Source organism: Prionailurus viverrinus, chromosome C2, assembly GCF_022837055.1.
Source record: "Prionailurus viverrinus isolate Anna chromosome C2, UM_Priviv_1.0, whole genome shotgun sequence".
Taxonomy (NCBI): domain Eukaryota; kingdom Metazoa; phylum Chordata; class Mammalia; order Carnivora; family Felidae; genus Prionailurus; species Prionailurus viverrinus.
This window is the reverse complement of record NC_062569.1, coordinates 113,868,774-113,883,794: the sequence shown is the minus strand read 5'-3', so window position 1 is coordinate 113,883,794 and position 15,021 is coordinate 113,868,774. Positions and strand designations below refer to the sequence as shown.

General features: G+C 33.8%; 1 protein-coding gene across 1 annotated transcript in view; it reads left to right on the top strand.

Annotated features, from left to right (window-relative positions):
• Window positions 1-12,168, top strand: part of ARL6 (ADP ribosylation factor like GTPase 6) — a 40,946-nt gene extending 28,778 nt beyond the window's left edge. The window contains exons 6-8 of the mRNA XM_047876475.1: window positions 1,903-2,032; window positions 5,659-5,714; window positions 11,463-12,168. Of these exons, the coding sequence (XP_047732431.1) occupies window positions 1,903-2,032; window positions 5,659-5,714; window positions 11,463-11,488 (212 nt within the window). The 3' untranslated portion in view covers window positions 11,489-12,168. The remainder of the gene's footprint in view (window positions 1-1,902; window positions 2,033-5,658; window positions 5,715-11,462) is intronic.
• The last annotated feature ends 2,853 nt before the right edge of the window (window positions 12,169-15,021 follow it).

Here is a 15,021-nt window from a genome sequence, read left to right as displayed (position 1 = left end):
CAGGGTAAATTCTAGCTGGACTAAATATTTAAATGTAAAAATCACAGCATTACAGCAGTAGAAGAAACTATGGGAGAAGTATGGGAGAAGTTTAAAATAATTACAGGGCAAAAAATAAAATATAAAATAAAATAAAATAAAATAAAATAAAATAAAATAAAATAAAATAAATAAAAAAATATAAAATAAAAAAATAAAATATTACAGGGCAAGAGGAGACCTTTCTAACTATAACACAGAACCCAGAATCCTAAAAGAAAAGATTGATGAATTTTACTATTTAAAAAGTTTTCACTTAGAAGAAACCATGAGAAGTCAAAGGCAAATGTCAAGCAAGGGGAAATATTTGCAGTTTATATCATAGCTAGAGGACTTTTTCCCTTACTACTTGTTGTGTCCCTACAAATCAATAAGAAAATAAAAACTTACTAGAAAAATGGGGAAAGGATAGGGTAAGATAGTTCATAAATAGACAAAATAGAAATATCCTTTGAATATATAGAAAAAATTCTTGACCTTTCTCAAAACAAAGTAAACATATTCTGATAGTACTTTTTACCTATCCCCTGTCATATAGAAAAGATCAACAAGTTTGATAACATTCTTGTGGCAAGGGCACTGGAAACATTAATTCTTATCCATTGTTGTTGAAGTATAAATTGATACAATTTTTTTTTTTAATTTTTTTCAACGTTTATTTATTTCTGGGACAGAGAGAGACAGAGCATGAACGGGGGAGGGGCAGAGAGAGAGGGAGACACAGAATCGGAAACAGGCTCCAGGCCCTGAGCCATCAGCCCAGAGCCTGACGCGGGGCTCGAACTCCCAGACCGCAAGATCGTGACCTGGCTGAAGTCGGACACTTAACCCACTGCGCCACCCAGGCGCCCCTAAATTGATACAATTTTTAAGGGAAAGCCTTTCAGTAATCACTGTCAAAATAGCAATTTACATATCCTTTCACCAGCAACTCTACTTCTCATATTTAACCTATAAACATGCTGGCTCATGTGCAAAATTTGCTGTGTACACTTTTATTCATTTCAGCATTGTTTATAGTTTTAAAAATTGGCAACAACACAAATATATCTCACTGGGAACACATTATACAAATTATGGCACATAGTACTAACAGACAGTATTCTGCAACTGTTAAAATAGTGAAGAAACTGCTCATTATGTACTGATATGGGATGGTCTTCAAGATATGAAATTAAGTGAAAAGAAAAATATATAAAACTGAATAGTCTGCTACTATCTGTATAAAGAATAATGTATAATAATTGTTTGCAAATATTTCTAAAAAGATGCCAAGAAATAGGTAATATGGGTTAACTCTTCTAGAGAGGACAAGTGGATAGCCTGGGACAGGTGGGAGGGAGATTCTTTTGCTGTATACCATGTTGTGTCTTCTGAATTTTGAACTATTTAAAGGTGTTATCTATTCAAAACTGAAAATATTTCCAAAATTGTAACAAGGTAAAAAAATATCTTGTTAAAATATCCAGGTTGTTACCTGAAAACTGTGACTAAAATCTAAAATCAAGATCTAGTTTATCTTCTACTTCATTGAAGTTTGCCTCCTTTCTACTGACAATAAAAACAAAATATTTAACCCCTTTGCAGGTGCTGCTCAGTAGCTGCTTAATGAGCCCCAACTCCCACCTCACTCATCTTTGTTTTAAAGCTCCAACCAGAGGGCAGATAGTCTTAAGAAGAAAGGTTTTTTGTTTGTTTGTTTGTTTTTAATTCTCCTATCATTCAAATGCATGCCTGACAGTACATGTCTTCAAATGTTTGTGTATGTTCGATATAGAAAGAAGAGGTTGGAAAACAGTAAGAATTTGGGGGGGAAGGACCAAAAAGTTGGAGGTGTGATGATCGTCTTATTTTCTCTTTTAGATATTAAGCACCGCCGAATACCAATCTTATTCTTTGCAAACAAAATGGATCTTAGAGATTCAGTAACATCTGTAAAAGTGTCTCAACTGCTGTGTTTAGAGAACATCAAAGATAAACCATGGCACATTTGGTAAAGTTTTATATTTGCTTTTCATTTATTCTGAAAAAAATCTCTGAGCTTCAATTTTTCTTTGCCAAGCTTATCGTGTAAGTGACGTAACATGATAGGATATAAGCTAGGGATTTTGTTGTATAGAATTGTGTCAGTGCAAGTGCTCATGAATATGTTATTGTTAAAATATTTTCAAATCTTGGGGCACCCGGCTAGCTCAGTTGGTGGAGCATGTGATTCTTCATCTTGGGGTTGTGAGTTTGAGTCCCACTTTGGGTGTGAGATTATTTAACTAAGTAAGTCTTAGAAAAAAAAAAAAACTTTTAAAATCTTTTTAGGGATAGAAAAATATAAATGACTCTTTAAAAGAATAATTTAGCCCACTTACTCACCCCATTTCAACCACACTGATTTCCTTCTGCACATTGTATCAGCCATCCACAATCCCATAAGAACATTTGCACGTGTTACTCCTTTTATCCAAAATAATTTTCCTGACTTGCTATTATACCTCCTTCAGGAGAAAGACCCCTCCTGATAACCCTCCAGAATATTACTATATCTTACCTCTGTACCTTGTTTTTTCACACTTTGCTTTATATTTCTATTGCAATGTCTTATCTGGGTGTTGCTTCTTTTATAGTCCATCTTTTCATACTAGTGCATTAGCACCATGAGAGCTTGGATTTTATCGGTTTTATTCACTCTGTAACCCCTAGAATAATAATAGTGCCAGGTACTTAGTATATACACAACAAATTTTGGTTTATATGAGTATATAGAAATGGGAATAATAATTTCATTTGGACATACTAATAAAATTGAACTCTGCAATAATTAGTATCTGACATTATTATTCAGCGTTTATTTGGAAAGCGGTTTCTTATTGATACATTTAACTCCAGTGTGTCTTTCCTCCAAAATATTCCAATAAGGATTACCAGAAGTGATATATTAGTGTTTTAGTGCCGGCCTTACATTAATTTAAGCTTCCTTCTGTCCACCCACCTACCTTCTCCTGCTGCAAGATGTCCTTCTCTTTCCAGTTTCCCTTTTTTTAAAGAAGGTTTTTATGGAGAAAGGTCTAACAGAGGCAGAGAAATCTACTGCCTCTAGAAGGAGAAACAGAGTATGAACAAGGAGATAGTAGAGCTCCGAAAAGAATTTTTAGAACTAACCTTCGTTCTGAAAAAGGAATAGTATAAAAGAGAGCTTGAAAAAGCCCTTAAAATGCCTCAGTTACTCAGGGCCAACAGCATCTCTACCCAGGAGCAAAACACTGCATATCTTGAGTAAAACCCTCCTTACTTTGAAATCAGAGGGAGAGTCAATTTTACTAAATGCCTTTTGAGTTGGATTTGAGGTTCTGTGGTATTTGGTTGGTAAAGAAAGGAGGGATTTTAGGTAAAGAAATATCTTAAGCTAGAAACATTGTATTTCTTTAAATCATACCTAAATTGATAATATCTAAAGTAAAATAATTTTTAATTTTTGCATTGTATTAAGTGTTGGGACTGTTTTGATAGGAAGTACATTAAGAAATCTGTGTCTAAATTAGTAAAAGATATAGTCCTACTTTTAATTTTGGAATAGAAATTTACTTTGTAAATGGAAAAAATCTTTCTACTTAAAATAATCAGTGATTGACTTTTAATAGATTTATTTATTCAGTTGTGACACCTAAATATTTCTCACTGAGAGAAAAAGTAACATCCTGACATTGTAATGATGTGGAGTATTATATTGCCTGGTTCTATATTTTCTATATAACTTACAGAAGAAATTTATCTATAATATTGACTTCTTAATTCAAAAAATATCTCACTAAGTTCTAATTAGTATTTCATTTGTTTTTTTTTATTTTTTGCTATTTTCTTTAAAGCATGTAAAAAATTGAAAATACAGCTATTTTTCTTTTCCCATTTTACAGATAAAGGTAACACTCAATAATACGGAGATAAAATATTGTATCTCTCTTGCCTTAGGTACAAGTACATTTACTGGGCAATAAACAAGAGATTATAGAGAAACATAGCCTGGAAAATTATAGGAAAATTTCTGTGGTTTAATCATTGGTTTTCATCATTGTACTAAACAGGTAGTCAACTCTGATTTTCAGGGTCTGATTTTGTTAATATTCTTCTTGTGTGTTCTTTGACTAAGTCCCTGGCACAATATGTATTTGCTTATTTACTCTCTTTTGAGGGCAACAGGTAACGAAACAGATAAATAAGTATATAAAATGTCAGCTGGAAGGATGAAGAAAAGTAAAGTAGGATAATAAGAGAGAGAATAATAAGAAGTGCTCTCTCTGCAAGATCTAATTGAAGTCAGGGTGCAATTCATGCGAAGGCTTGGAGGAGTAGCCTTCCAGACAGAGAGATCAGCCAAGTGAAAAAGACTTTTCTTTTCTTAGGTGAGAATGTGCCTGGTGTGTTCCAGGAATAGCAAGAAGTCCAGGCTGGCTGGAACAGAAATCTAGGGGGAAATTATAGGAGATGGGGCCATTGAGAAATAGCCAGGGACCATATCCCATTGGGCCTTGTAAGACATGGTAAAAACTTTGGCTTTTTTTCTAGTTATAGACCTGATGACGTGTTCAAAAGGAGAGGTAGAGTTCATACATTTGGAAATTATTAGGAAAAGATGCAAGGTTTTTAGTACAGTATTAACATCTCCAGTAAAGGGGGAAAGTTTTTCCATTGTATTATTTGTTTGGTTGGGACTATAGTCTCGTTTGGGACTATAGATGTGTGATAAAAGTCAATACACTGATCTTTCTTGATTTAAGCATTTCAGTTACTGATGTTTTGCTACTGATACGGAAAATTTATAATTTGCTTTGAATAATTATGTATCAATCCTGTTGGTTTCTTTCTATTTAAAAAATAATTCTATGATAAGTCATATTTGTAATCTAATAAGTAATGCCTTGGAAGTAATTTCTGATTTTATTAGCATCTAATTATTTTAGGTAGTTAGGTACATTTTTAAATCTTGCTTCAGCACAGTTAAAAGGAACCCTAATCATTCAGAAAATCTAATTGTTTATACTAAATGCTGTCAGTGCATGTCTTTGAAAAAGGTGATCTGATACTATAAAAATCCTCTGCCTTTTATTATGTTAGTCAATTTACCATCATTTTATAGATGCTAAAACTGAGACAGAGAGTTAAGTAATCAATCCAGGTTCCTGAAGCCAGTAGGTATAAGAGTATGATTGAAATCTGAGATTTTTTTATTCTGCCACTTTACCAAAGTTATAATCATAGGTTTATACCTTACAGATACCAAATTCCATTTCAAATAAAGCCACTCCATCATGTGGCTAAATTGTAACCGAAGTCAAACATTTCTAATAAATAAATGCTCTTGAGTCACTAGAACTGGGCAAAGTAGAATAATAATTTTTTAGTGATATACTTTTTCAAATGTCTATATAAATTATGAATAATTTTATCATGTCTTCTTCCTGAGCACTTAGACTTTTATTTCCTATGTATATTCAGTTTCAGTGCTTAACCAGCTTTGCTCAGATGTGTTACTAGAATATAATAATTTGCCATATAGCAAAATTATAATTATTTATTCTTATGTTCTATGATGTAGTGAAATGGATATGTTTCTTATGGATTTTATTTCAGTGCTAGTGACGCCATAAAAGGAGAAGGATTGCAAGAAGGTGTAGACTGGCTTCAAGGTACATCACAAAACACTGTGCATTTTCAGCCTTTATTTCCATTCCATTCACATTTTTTTCCTCCTTTTACATTTCATTTTGGTTATATCATAGCCTTTCTCCCTCTTGTTTCCATTTATTTCTGCTGTCAGAAAAAACAATACAGTAAGTATCCAGTACCTTGCTACATTTACTTCTATTACAGTTTTCTGAAGGGTTTATTTAAATAAAGTATTTGCATCTTTACAATTCAATATATATGATAACTCTAGAAAATAATTATAATTTATGGCAACAAATTTCTATCATATCTAGTAATAGAAGCACACTTGAAATTTGGGACAAATTTTAGGCCTTACTGTCAATATTTAAAAAGTAAGTTTGCATGGCATATATCTTTTAAGAATCATGCTGAATTCTATGTATAGCTCCATTTATACATAACATGTTTATACAATTTTTTTTTTTTTTTGAGGTGGGGAGGGCAGAGAGAGAGAGACAAGAGAATCCCAAGCAGGCTCTGCAGTGTCAGCGCAGAGCCTGACATGGGGCTTGAACTCACGAACCTGTGAGATCATGACCTGAGCTGAAATCAGGAGTCAGACACTTAACCGCCCAGGCACCCTTACACAATTTTTAATACTCATTTAGTGTTATAAATACTGGTATTGTATTGATGTTTTATATATTGCAATTTTGTTATTCATCAAAATAGCTGTCATAGGTTGGTACAGGCTTAACTGTATGAAGGAATAAATTAACATCTAGCATTTCCTCTAAGATTACATTGTTTACTAACCACAGGAATGGCTTAAAGAAGTGACCCATGCAGAGCAATGGGTGTGAATAAAACCAAGTTTTGTAGGTCTTTTTTATTACGGGACCCTGAGAGTCAGGCCAAAAATTGTCCATTTGTGAGTAGAGCTGAGGATTATTCCTATCAGGAATCTCCAGGAATCTCCCTGCCCTGAGCAAGGGTGAATGACAAAATATTCTTAATTCTAGTTGTAGTCTTGTGGCTATAAATTTAATTTCTTCTACACTAACCCTTTAATACCAGTTATGTGTAATTTTGTTTTCTCTTATTCATGTCCTCATGAATCTAAGAATAGGCTGCTTGCCCATACCGAAAGAGACCTTTCTCTGGTTCAGAGTACTAAATGTACATCTGATAAATATTTTTATGTGTTATTAGTAAAGTATGGTATTAAGTAAAGTGCACAGACTATCTTTTTTTCTGTCTTGTATTTGTGTAGACATCATGACATTTACCATTAAACTACAAAGAATATTATAGTCATATTTTACAATTAAGTAAACATAATTGAGAACCTCTCATGGTTCGCAGAATAACTGGAATTTTTCTGTGAACACACCAACTTAGTTTCTTAGATTGCGATAAAGAAGTGGTTTACACTTCTGATGATTTAATGGGACTGATTCCCACGTAAAACAGATTACAGAGCAACATTCTACAGAAGACGCCAGAAGCATGTTTTCAGCCTTGATTTCTTACTTTACAACTGCTTATTGCTCACAGTGAAGTTATAGCACAGAGAGAAACCCTACTATTGCTCATAAAATCATAGTACTGAAAACAGGTTGATAAATTATAGTTCTCTTTTTTTTTTTTTTTCCAGTTTATATTGTCTGCAATAATGAGGCCACTAGGTGTCAGTAACGATCCAACATCGCAGTGCCACTTGCCAATTCTGGTCTAATTACCTAATTTTTGCGTCTTTGATTTTTCTGATTCATAATCTTTGCATCTTACCTCCATTTTTGTACGGAGAATACACTATTGGAAATAGTATTATGTCTTTGTGTTACCGTATTATTTTATGTAACATTTATAGCAGTTTTCTGTGGGCAGTTTCCCTATTGTATGTAGGGAGCATGAATAGTAATGAAAAGCATTTGGGCTTTTGAGTCTAGCAGATTTATTCTACTACTTATTAACTAATTATTAACAATCATATATTATTTTCTTGTGAATATGATTTTGTTATCTATACAATTAAAAAATAAAAGTCAAAAATTGTATGGGTTAAATGAAACACTCTGTTAAAGTGCCTAGCATAAGAAAAAAACCAATGAATGTTAAATTTACCCTTTCACCTAACTACTCTCTATTTATGAGAGGAAGAAACGTAATACCTAGATTAAAAATTGTATGGGGCTCCTGGGTGGCTCAGTTGGTTGAACGTCTGACTTCAGCTTAGGTCGTGATCTCACAATCCATGAGTTCGAGCCCCGTGTCAGGCTCTGTGCTGACAGCTCAGAGCCTGGAGCCTGCTTCAGATTCTGTGTCTCCCTCTCTCTCTGCCCCTCCCCTGTTCATGCCCTGTCTCTCTCTGTCTCAAAATTAAATAAAAACATTAAAAAATTTTAAAAAAATTGTAATCAGCTTGGTTATGAATAGGAGATCCTTTTTTTCATCTTTCCTGTATGATAGTAAATAGCTTATTACCTTTTGATTCTCCTACTATCTCTCTGGATTTAAAAAGAGGTAAAAACCTATTTTGCAAATTAGGTAGCAGTTAATATTGGAGACTAGTCTGTGCCTATAGCTGTTAATTTATTAGCCAAACTTATTTTTATGTAAATTTAACTGTGAAGGATAGATATTCTGCATTTATATCTCTTCATTTTGCTTCCAGAATTCTGAAATTTCTTGGCATGATAAACAAGAAAGCCTCTGGTTCATTTTAATGAACAATTTAATCTTATTATTTTAAGGTTGAAAAGTTTTGAGTAAAATATTAAATGACATATTTTGTGCCATGATTCCATTCTCTTTTGGAAGGATTCTTGATAATTACATATGTATTACAGCCCAAAGATAAGAACTCCTAAGTAGACTATGAAGTATTTTTTAAAACCATCAAAGAATATATAGAAACCATTGCAGAGGTATCAGTTGTTTTCTAGCTCTGAAACTTTCAAATGAGATATTTATAAAAAGAAATTTTTCCGCATGACTAATGAAATGTACTCATTTTATCACTTTATCTGTATTGAAAAGTTAATGCTTCCAAACTTTTAATATAAGACTTTTATAAACTATGCATATGGGTATTCCCATGAAAGATGGAGGAATGAAAGGGGAATTCCCATGAAAGATGGAGGAATGAAAGTCCCCCATGAAAGGGGACTTTTGTTTAAAGACATTAACCCACAAGGGCAAAAAACTGGAAGTGACAAAGATGTCAACCAAATTTTGAAAGCTGGATGCCTGATGCATGTTGAATGACTTAACAGACCTGAGAAAGGTGAATTCTGAACTAGCACTGAGGACAGCTGGAAAGCATCCCAATTTACATTTCAGATCCCCTCAAAGGCTTATTGATGGAAAGTAGAACTAAGGATGAGGTGAGGCTGAAAAGAGAAAACAGTTACATTTTCTTGCCCCCACAAAAGACTGAAGGTCCATTCTTGCAGAGAGTCAAACAATATCTTGACTGGGGAACACCAGGCACAACTCTGTGTGGCAGAGCTGATCTGAAAATGAGGAGTGATACCAAATATTGTAATCCTCTTCTTCCTTCTCCTACTTCTCCCAGAAGACACCAGCAGTAGGCAGGATATAAAAAGTCATCTTTGAGGAATAAGACCAGCCAGAGAAAGACCTACAAGTATTAACATCAAAGATTTCCAAGAAACTGGCTTAGCTAGCTACACTAGAATAAAGACCACATTTGACAAGCCTCACACACATATTGAAACTTCAGTCAGCTTTATAGTGCTCACTCATACTTACGAGAAGATGACAAAGGATCACCAGGCATTTGAGGACCTAAACATTTTAAGTTATGGAACATTAACAAACAAAAAACAGATCGGTGGAAGTAGAATTTAATTTTTTTTAAAGATTTATTTGTTTTTGAGAGAGAGAGAGCAGAGCACGAGTAGGGTAAGGGCAGAGAGAGAGGGAGACACAGAATCCAAAGCAGGCTCCAGACTCTGAGCTGTGAGCACAGAGCCCTACGTCAGGCTAGAACTCATGGACTGAGAGATCATGACCTGAGCCAAAGTCAGACACCTAACCAACTGAGCCACCCAGGTGTCCCAGGAGAACATTTCAAAAAACTATTAGACTATCCTCAAAGGGATAAGAAAAGGTATTACTTTTTATTTAGGGAAAACATTTCAAAAAATGTATTAGAGTATCCTCAAAGGGATAAGGAAAGGTATTACTTTCATGACTATGACCAGGATACTACTTGAAAAGGACCAAAGGAAAAAAAAAAACAAGTTTTTGGAAAATATTAGAAGAAATTGAAAAGTCAATAAAAAGAAGATAAAATAGAAGCATTCTCTCAGAAAGTAGAGCAAAAAGATAAAAAATATCGGAAAGAAAAAAAAAGGCTCCATATCCAAATAATAGGAGTTTTAGAATGAACAAAGGGAGAAGAAAGAGGGAGAAAAATCATCAAATAAATCACCAAACAGTATTTTCTAGAACTAAATGATGAGTTTTTAGTTCAAAGGCCTCTTGAGAGCCCAATGCAGTGGATGAAAATATTCCCACACCAAGGCTCATCATTACTTAATTTCGACACTGAAGACAATGGAAGATCCTACCAGCTTCCTGGGAAGAAAATAAGAAGTTTCATGTAAAGGATAAGGAAGCAGAAATAGCATCAGACTTGTAAACATCAACATTTGGAAGCTGTGAAATATTGGGCAATGCCTGGAAAAGTCCAAGGGGAAAATAAAAGAACTATATGCTCAGGCAGTATCATTGTATTGTGATTGTAGCATTAAGACATATTCAGCCATGCACAGTCTCAAGAATGTACCTCTGTACTTCTTACTGAGGCGGCCATTGAGAGATATACTCTTAAAAAACAAGGGAATAAACCAAGATGAGAAAATAAGAGACCACGAAACAGGAATAAGAGTATGTGGGATGGGTCCTCAGGATGATAATGAAAGATAATGAAATCCTAGAATGATAATGAAAGATCTCATATCAAGATAACTGGGCAAGCATAGAGAACAATTTGTCCAGATTAGAGTTTTGGAAAACTCTAAGATTTCTTCAAGAAAGTGAAATTCATAGGCTATGTAATTCAAAATAATTTCATAATACGAATGAAATTCATAGGCTATGTAATGGTGTTTCATTACTCCACACTTAAACAGTGTGGGGGTAGTGGGATTGAATTTATGTTAAGTACTTTAAAAAACTAAGCAGATAGGCAGGGTTGGAGAATGAGGAACAATTATTAAAATGGAGGAAACAAAATGTAAAAGAAAGAAAGAGTAACAGGGAAGGGGGTACAACCTGTCTCAGTTGTTAATAGCGTTTACCTAGTCATACTGATGACTATATTAATATGGTAGAAAAATGGGAGTAATGGAAGTATAATGAGGGTTGCAGAGGAGCAGGGTAGAGAAGTATGTGAGAACTGAAGCCTCATATTACATTGAAGGAACTGATATTTTAAGAAGAAGAATAAAAGTATATTTAGAGATACAGAGCTAAGTCTCCTAACAGGGAGTTAGAAGCAGTTACTTGTGAAAAGAGAAAGAAGAAATGAGGCAAGGGACTCCTAGTTTTCATACAAGCCTTAGAGAACTAGTTGACTCTTAACTATGTGTATGTACAATGACAAAAACAAAAACTACAGTATGTTTGTGCTTTTAAAAAAACTGGTGTGTGCATACGTTTCTACAGTGTTTTTATAGATTTATTTGGATTATGTTAGAAAATGGATCTTGCCTGTGGAGACTGATAATTTTTTATTTGGTTTTTATTATCAGATCAGATCCAGGCTGTGAAGACCTGAAAAGATAGTATTTGGAAACTTCAACAATTTTCAATTCAAGGAATGTATCTTAAGGCAAACTGAATACTTCAAATTTTTAAAAGATGTTTGTGCATCTAAGAATACTTTATAATCTTCTGCTTGCATTTATGGACTCTGAATGAGCTTTTTAAGAACATAGGACTGCAGGTATGCTATTCTGACCATTAATTATATTAAAATTGAATCTTTCCCCAGAAGGGCTCTGTCCACAGAATTACCAACTTCTTGGTAAAGGTCTACATTTGATTGTAATTAGAATGTTTAAAGTCAGAGTTATAAGCCATCTCAATATCTCATCATGATTTATAATATCTTTAATGCATTTTATTTTTTAAATTGTCTTCTAAAAATTTAGTTTACGATATGACTTTGCAGTACGATTGTGCTTGGAAGAACTTTATTTATAAGGGACCATGGGTAATTAATATATACATAAATTTTTACTATATGTCACTGTCAATAAAACATTATATGCAATATACCAACTAGTGTGCTTTGTTTATGCTGAAAAGATTAATGCTGTGTTAACTTAATATTTAGTGTTTTAATGTCAAGCATTTGTAAATTATCTGAGACCAAGTGAAGCTGAATTTATCCATCCAGTGAATATGTATTGAACCTCTCTGCACCTACTCTAGTTTGTCATTGTCCTAGGCAACGGTGATACAAGGTAAATAAGATATATTCTTTATCTTTAGAGAACTTAAAATTTAATGAGGGAGAATTTGAGGACCTTTTCATACATAGTATCTAACTTTATTTCATTGGCTAAATGAATATATTGCATTTTAATATTAAGAGGTATAAAAATGAATTAGTGCAATTCTTCAATAATTATTTTAGTGGACTTCTTGTTTCTTTCTTTAAAATGCCTCCAGTTGCCAGAGCACTTTGTTAACGTAGATTGTGACTCACCAAACAATGTTTTTCCTCAGCATAAACTGCTAAAAATGTTTAGAATTTTAGACACATGCCAGGCATCTACTCTATGCAAATTTTGTTAGTTCTCAAAACTTAAAGACCACTTATAATTGTGAACTCTAAATAGAAGCTTTCATTTTAAATTAACCACTAGAAAATAGTATATAGAGCAATGATGTCAATCCTGAAAAATACTGCATATAAAGAAAAACTGCAATATATAACGTGTAACATCTTAAACATCCTTAGGTGTAAAAATGATAAAAATAGGAGGCAAAAGGTAAGTAAATACAGGTGTGTTATAGTAACTATGATTGTGATGTGTTTCATAGAGATTTGAATAAAGTAATTTTAAAGCCACAGTAAACATTCTGTAATCCAGTTTCTTTTAGCCCAGAAATACCAGTGGTTTGGATTTGGAAAATTGAAAGTTATCCAAAATATTCTAATAGTCCATCATTTTAGCTTGCCAGCCTCTCATAAATTGTTTTGATGAGGATACAAAGTGAGATTCTGAGTAATGTAGAGTTGCCTGAAATGTAAAAAGAAGATGATGAAAACACCGAATGTAGTTTAACAAAATACTTATTACATGCTGTGTTTAGGAGAATAGGAGAATGGAGAAGGGGTATGTTAGAATTCAAATCCTCATTCACCATAACATAATAATAGCAATAATAATAGCTATCATTCTATGAATGCTGTATTTTAAGCTAGATATTATTACACATACTGGATCTTAAAGTATTTAATTCTCAACAATAACCTCGTATGGTAGGTTTTATCATTTGTTTTACAGACAAGGAAACTGAGACCTAAAAAAGTTACTTGCTAAATGTCACTGGTAACTGATGGTGCTAGGATTTAGGACCAAACTGTCTGTTTAAGACAGATGAATTTGAGAGATATGAGGCGCCTGGGTGGCTCAGTCAGTTAAGCATCTGACTTCGGCTCGCATCATGATCTCACAGTTCATGAGTTTGAGCCCCGCTTTGAGCTCTGTGCTGACAGTGCGGAGTCTGCTTTGAGTTCTGTGTCTCCCTCTCTGTCTGCCCCTCCCCTGCTCTCTCGCTCTCTCTCTCTCTCTCTCTCTCTCTCAAAAATAAATAAACATTAAAAATTTTTTAAAGGAGTATTACAGATATTAGAAATATAGAGGTATCTGCCATGATAGCTAAAAGGATTGAAAAGATTCTCATTGGGGTGGGAGACCAGGGTGGGGTGGGGAGGTCAGAGAATAGTGATTACTGTTTTGTTTTGTTTTTTAATTTTTACAGTTTTAAGTCTGTAAACACTTCACATTTTAAACTCTGGGCCTAAATGATTGATAAAAATAATTTTTAAAACTATGTTGATACTAATTAGTATTCCACAAACTACAGTAACTCACACCTGTGTAAATATTTAGAAGTACTGCCTTTTTCTTAACCCATGATCTCCAAATCTAGTTTATACTCTATAAACATCTATTCTACTCTACATTTTCATGTGAAGACTATATAGAAGCACATTGGACTGTAGTAGTCACAGGATGTCATGTAAATGTGTGGAAGCTGAGTTTATTGCATTTGTGTTCTAACATAGCGTACAATTAAATTTTATTGCATTAAAGCTCAAGCAAGTGTTTTTTTTCATGTTTAACATCACTCTGTTACAAAGCTTAATTCATTAAGCTCTACATTTCAATATAAACATTTCATAAAATGTTCAAAACTTAGCCTGTTGTATGTTTTGCATTTAAATATGTGTGGCTCTTGGTGCCTGGGTGGCTCAGTCGGTTAAGTGTCCGACTTCAGCTCAGGTCATGATCTCATGGTTCGTGAGTTCGAGCCCCTCATCAGGCTCTGTGATGACAGCTCAAAGCCTGGAGCCTATGTCTCCCTCTCTCTCTCTGCCCCTCCCCTGCTCACACTCTGTCTCTCTCTCCCCCAGAAATAAATCAACATTTAAAAAAGTAAGTAAATATATGTGGCTCTATTCAACCTGTGCCTTGTAAATCACAAGAGCTGAGTTTTATAGATTTGTTTTTCATTTATGGGTTGTCTGATAAAAATTGTGAATTATTTCTTGATAAGTTATTTTTTTCTTTGGAATTTTTGGCATAGTACATTGTGATTTCCATAAATATATTCAATTACTCTTAACAGTACTTAAGGCAAATACTTCCTGTGTGAATGCTCTAGCATTTTAACTATGCTTATTTTCTGCTTTCTGATTATTCTCTTCTTATTTAAAAACATAGGGGCACCTGGGTGGCTCAGTCAGGTTAAGCAGCCAATTCTTGGTGTTGGATCAGGTCATGATCTCACAGTTTGTGGGTTTGAGCCCCACATCTGGCTCTGTGCTGACAGTGTGGAGTCTGCTTGGGATTTTCTCTCTTTCCCTCTCTCTGCCCCTCCTGTGTGCTCTCTCCCTCCCTCAAAATAAATAAACTTTTAAAAAAGCATAAATAAAACATTAAATGTTCATTTAAATGGATTTAAAATAGGTTTGTCCATTTCTGTGTGGAGAAATACTATAATAATAGAAAATTGTTTATTATGTTTAATTGAATGTTTCATGTAACTTAGTTATTATATTTTCATAGTGAA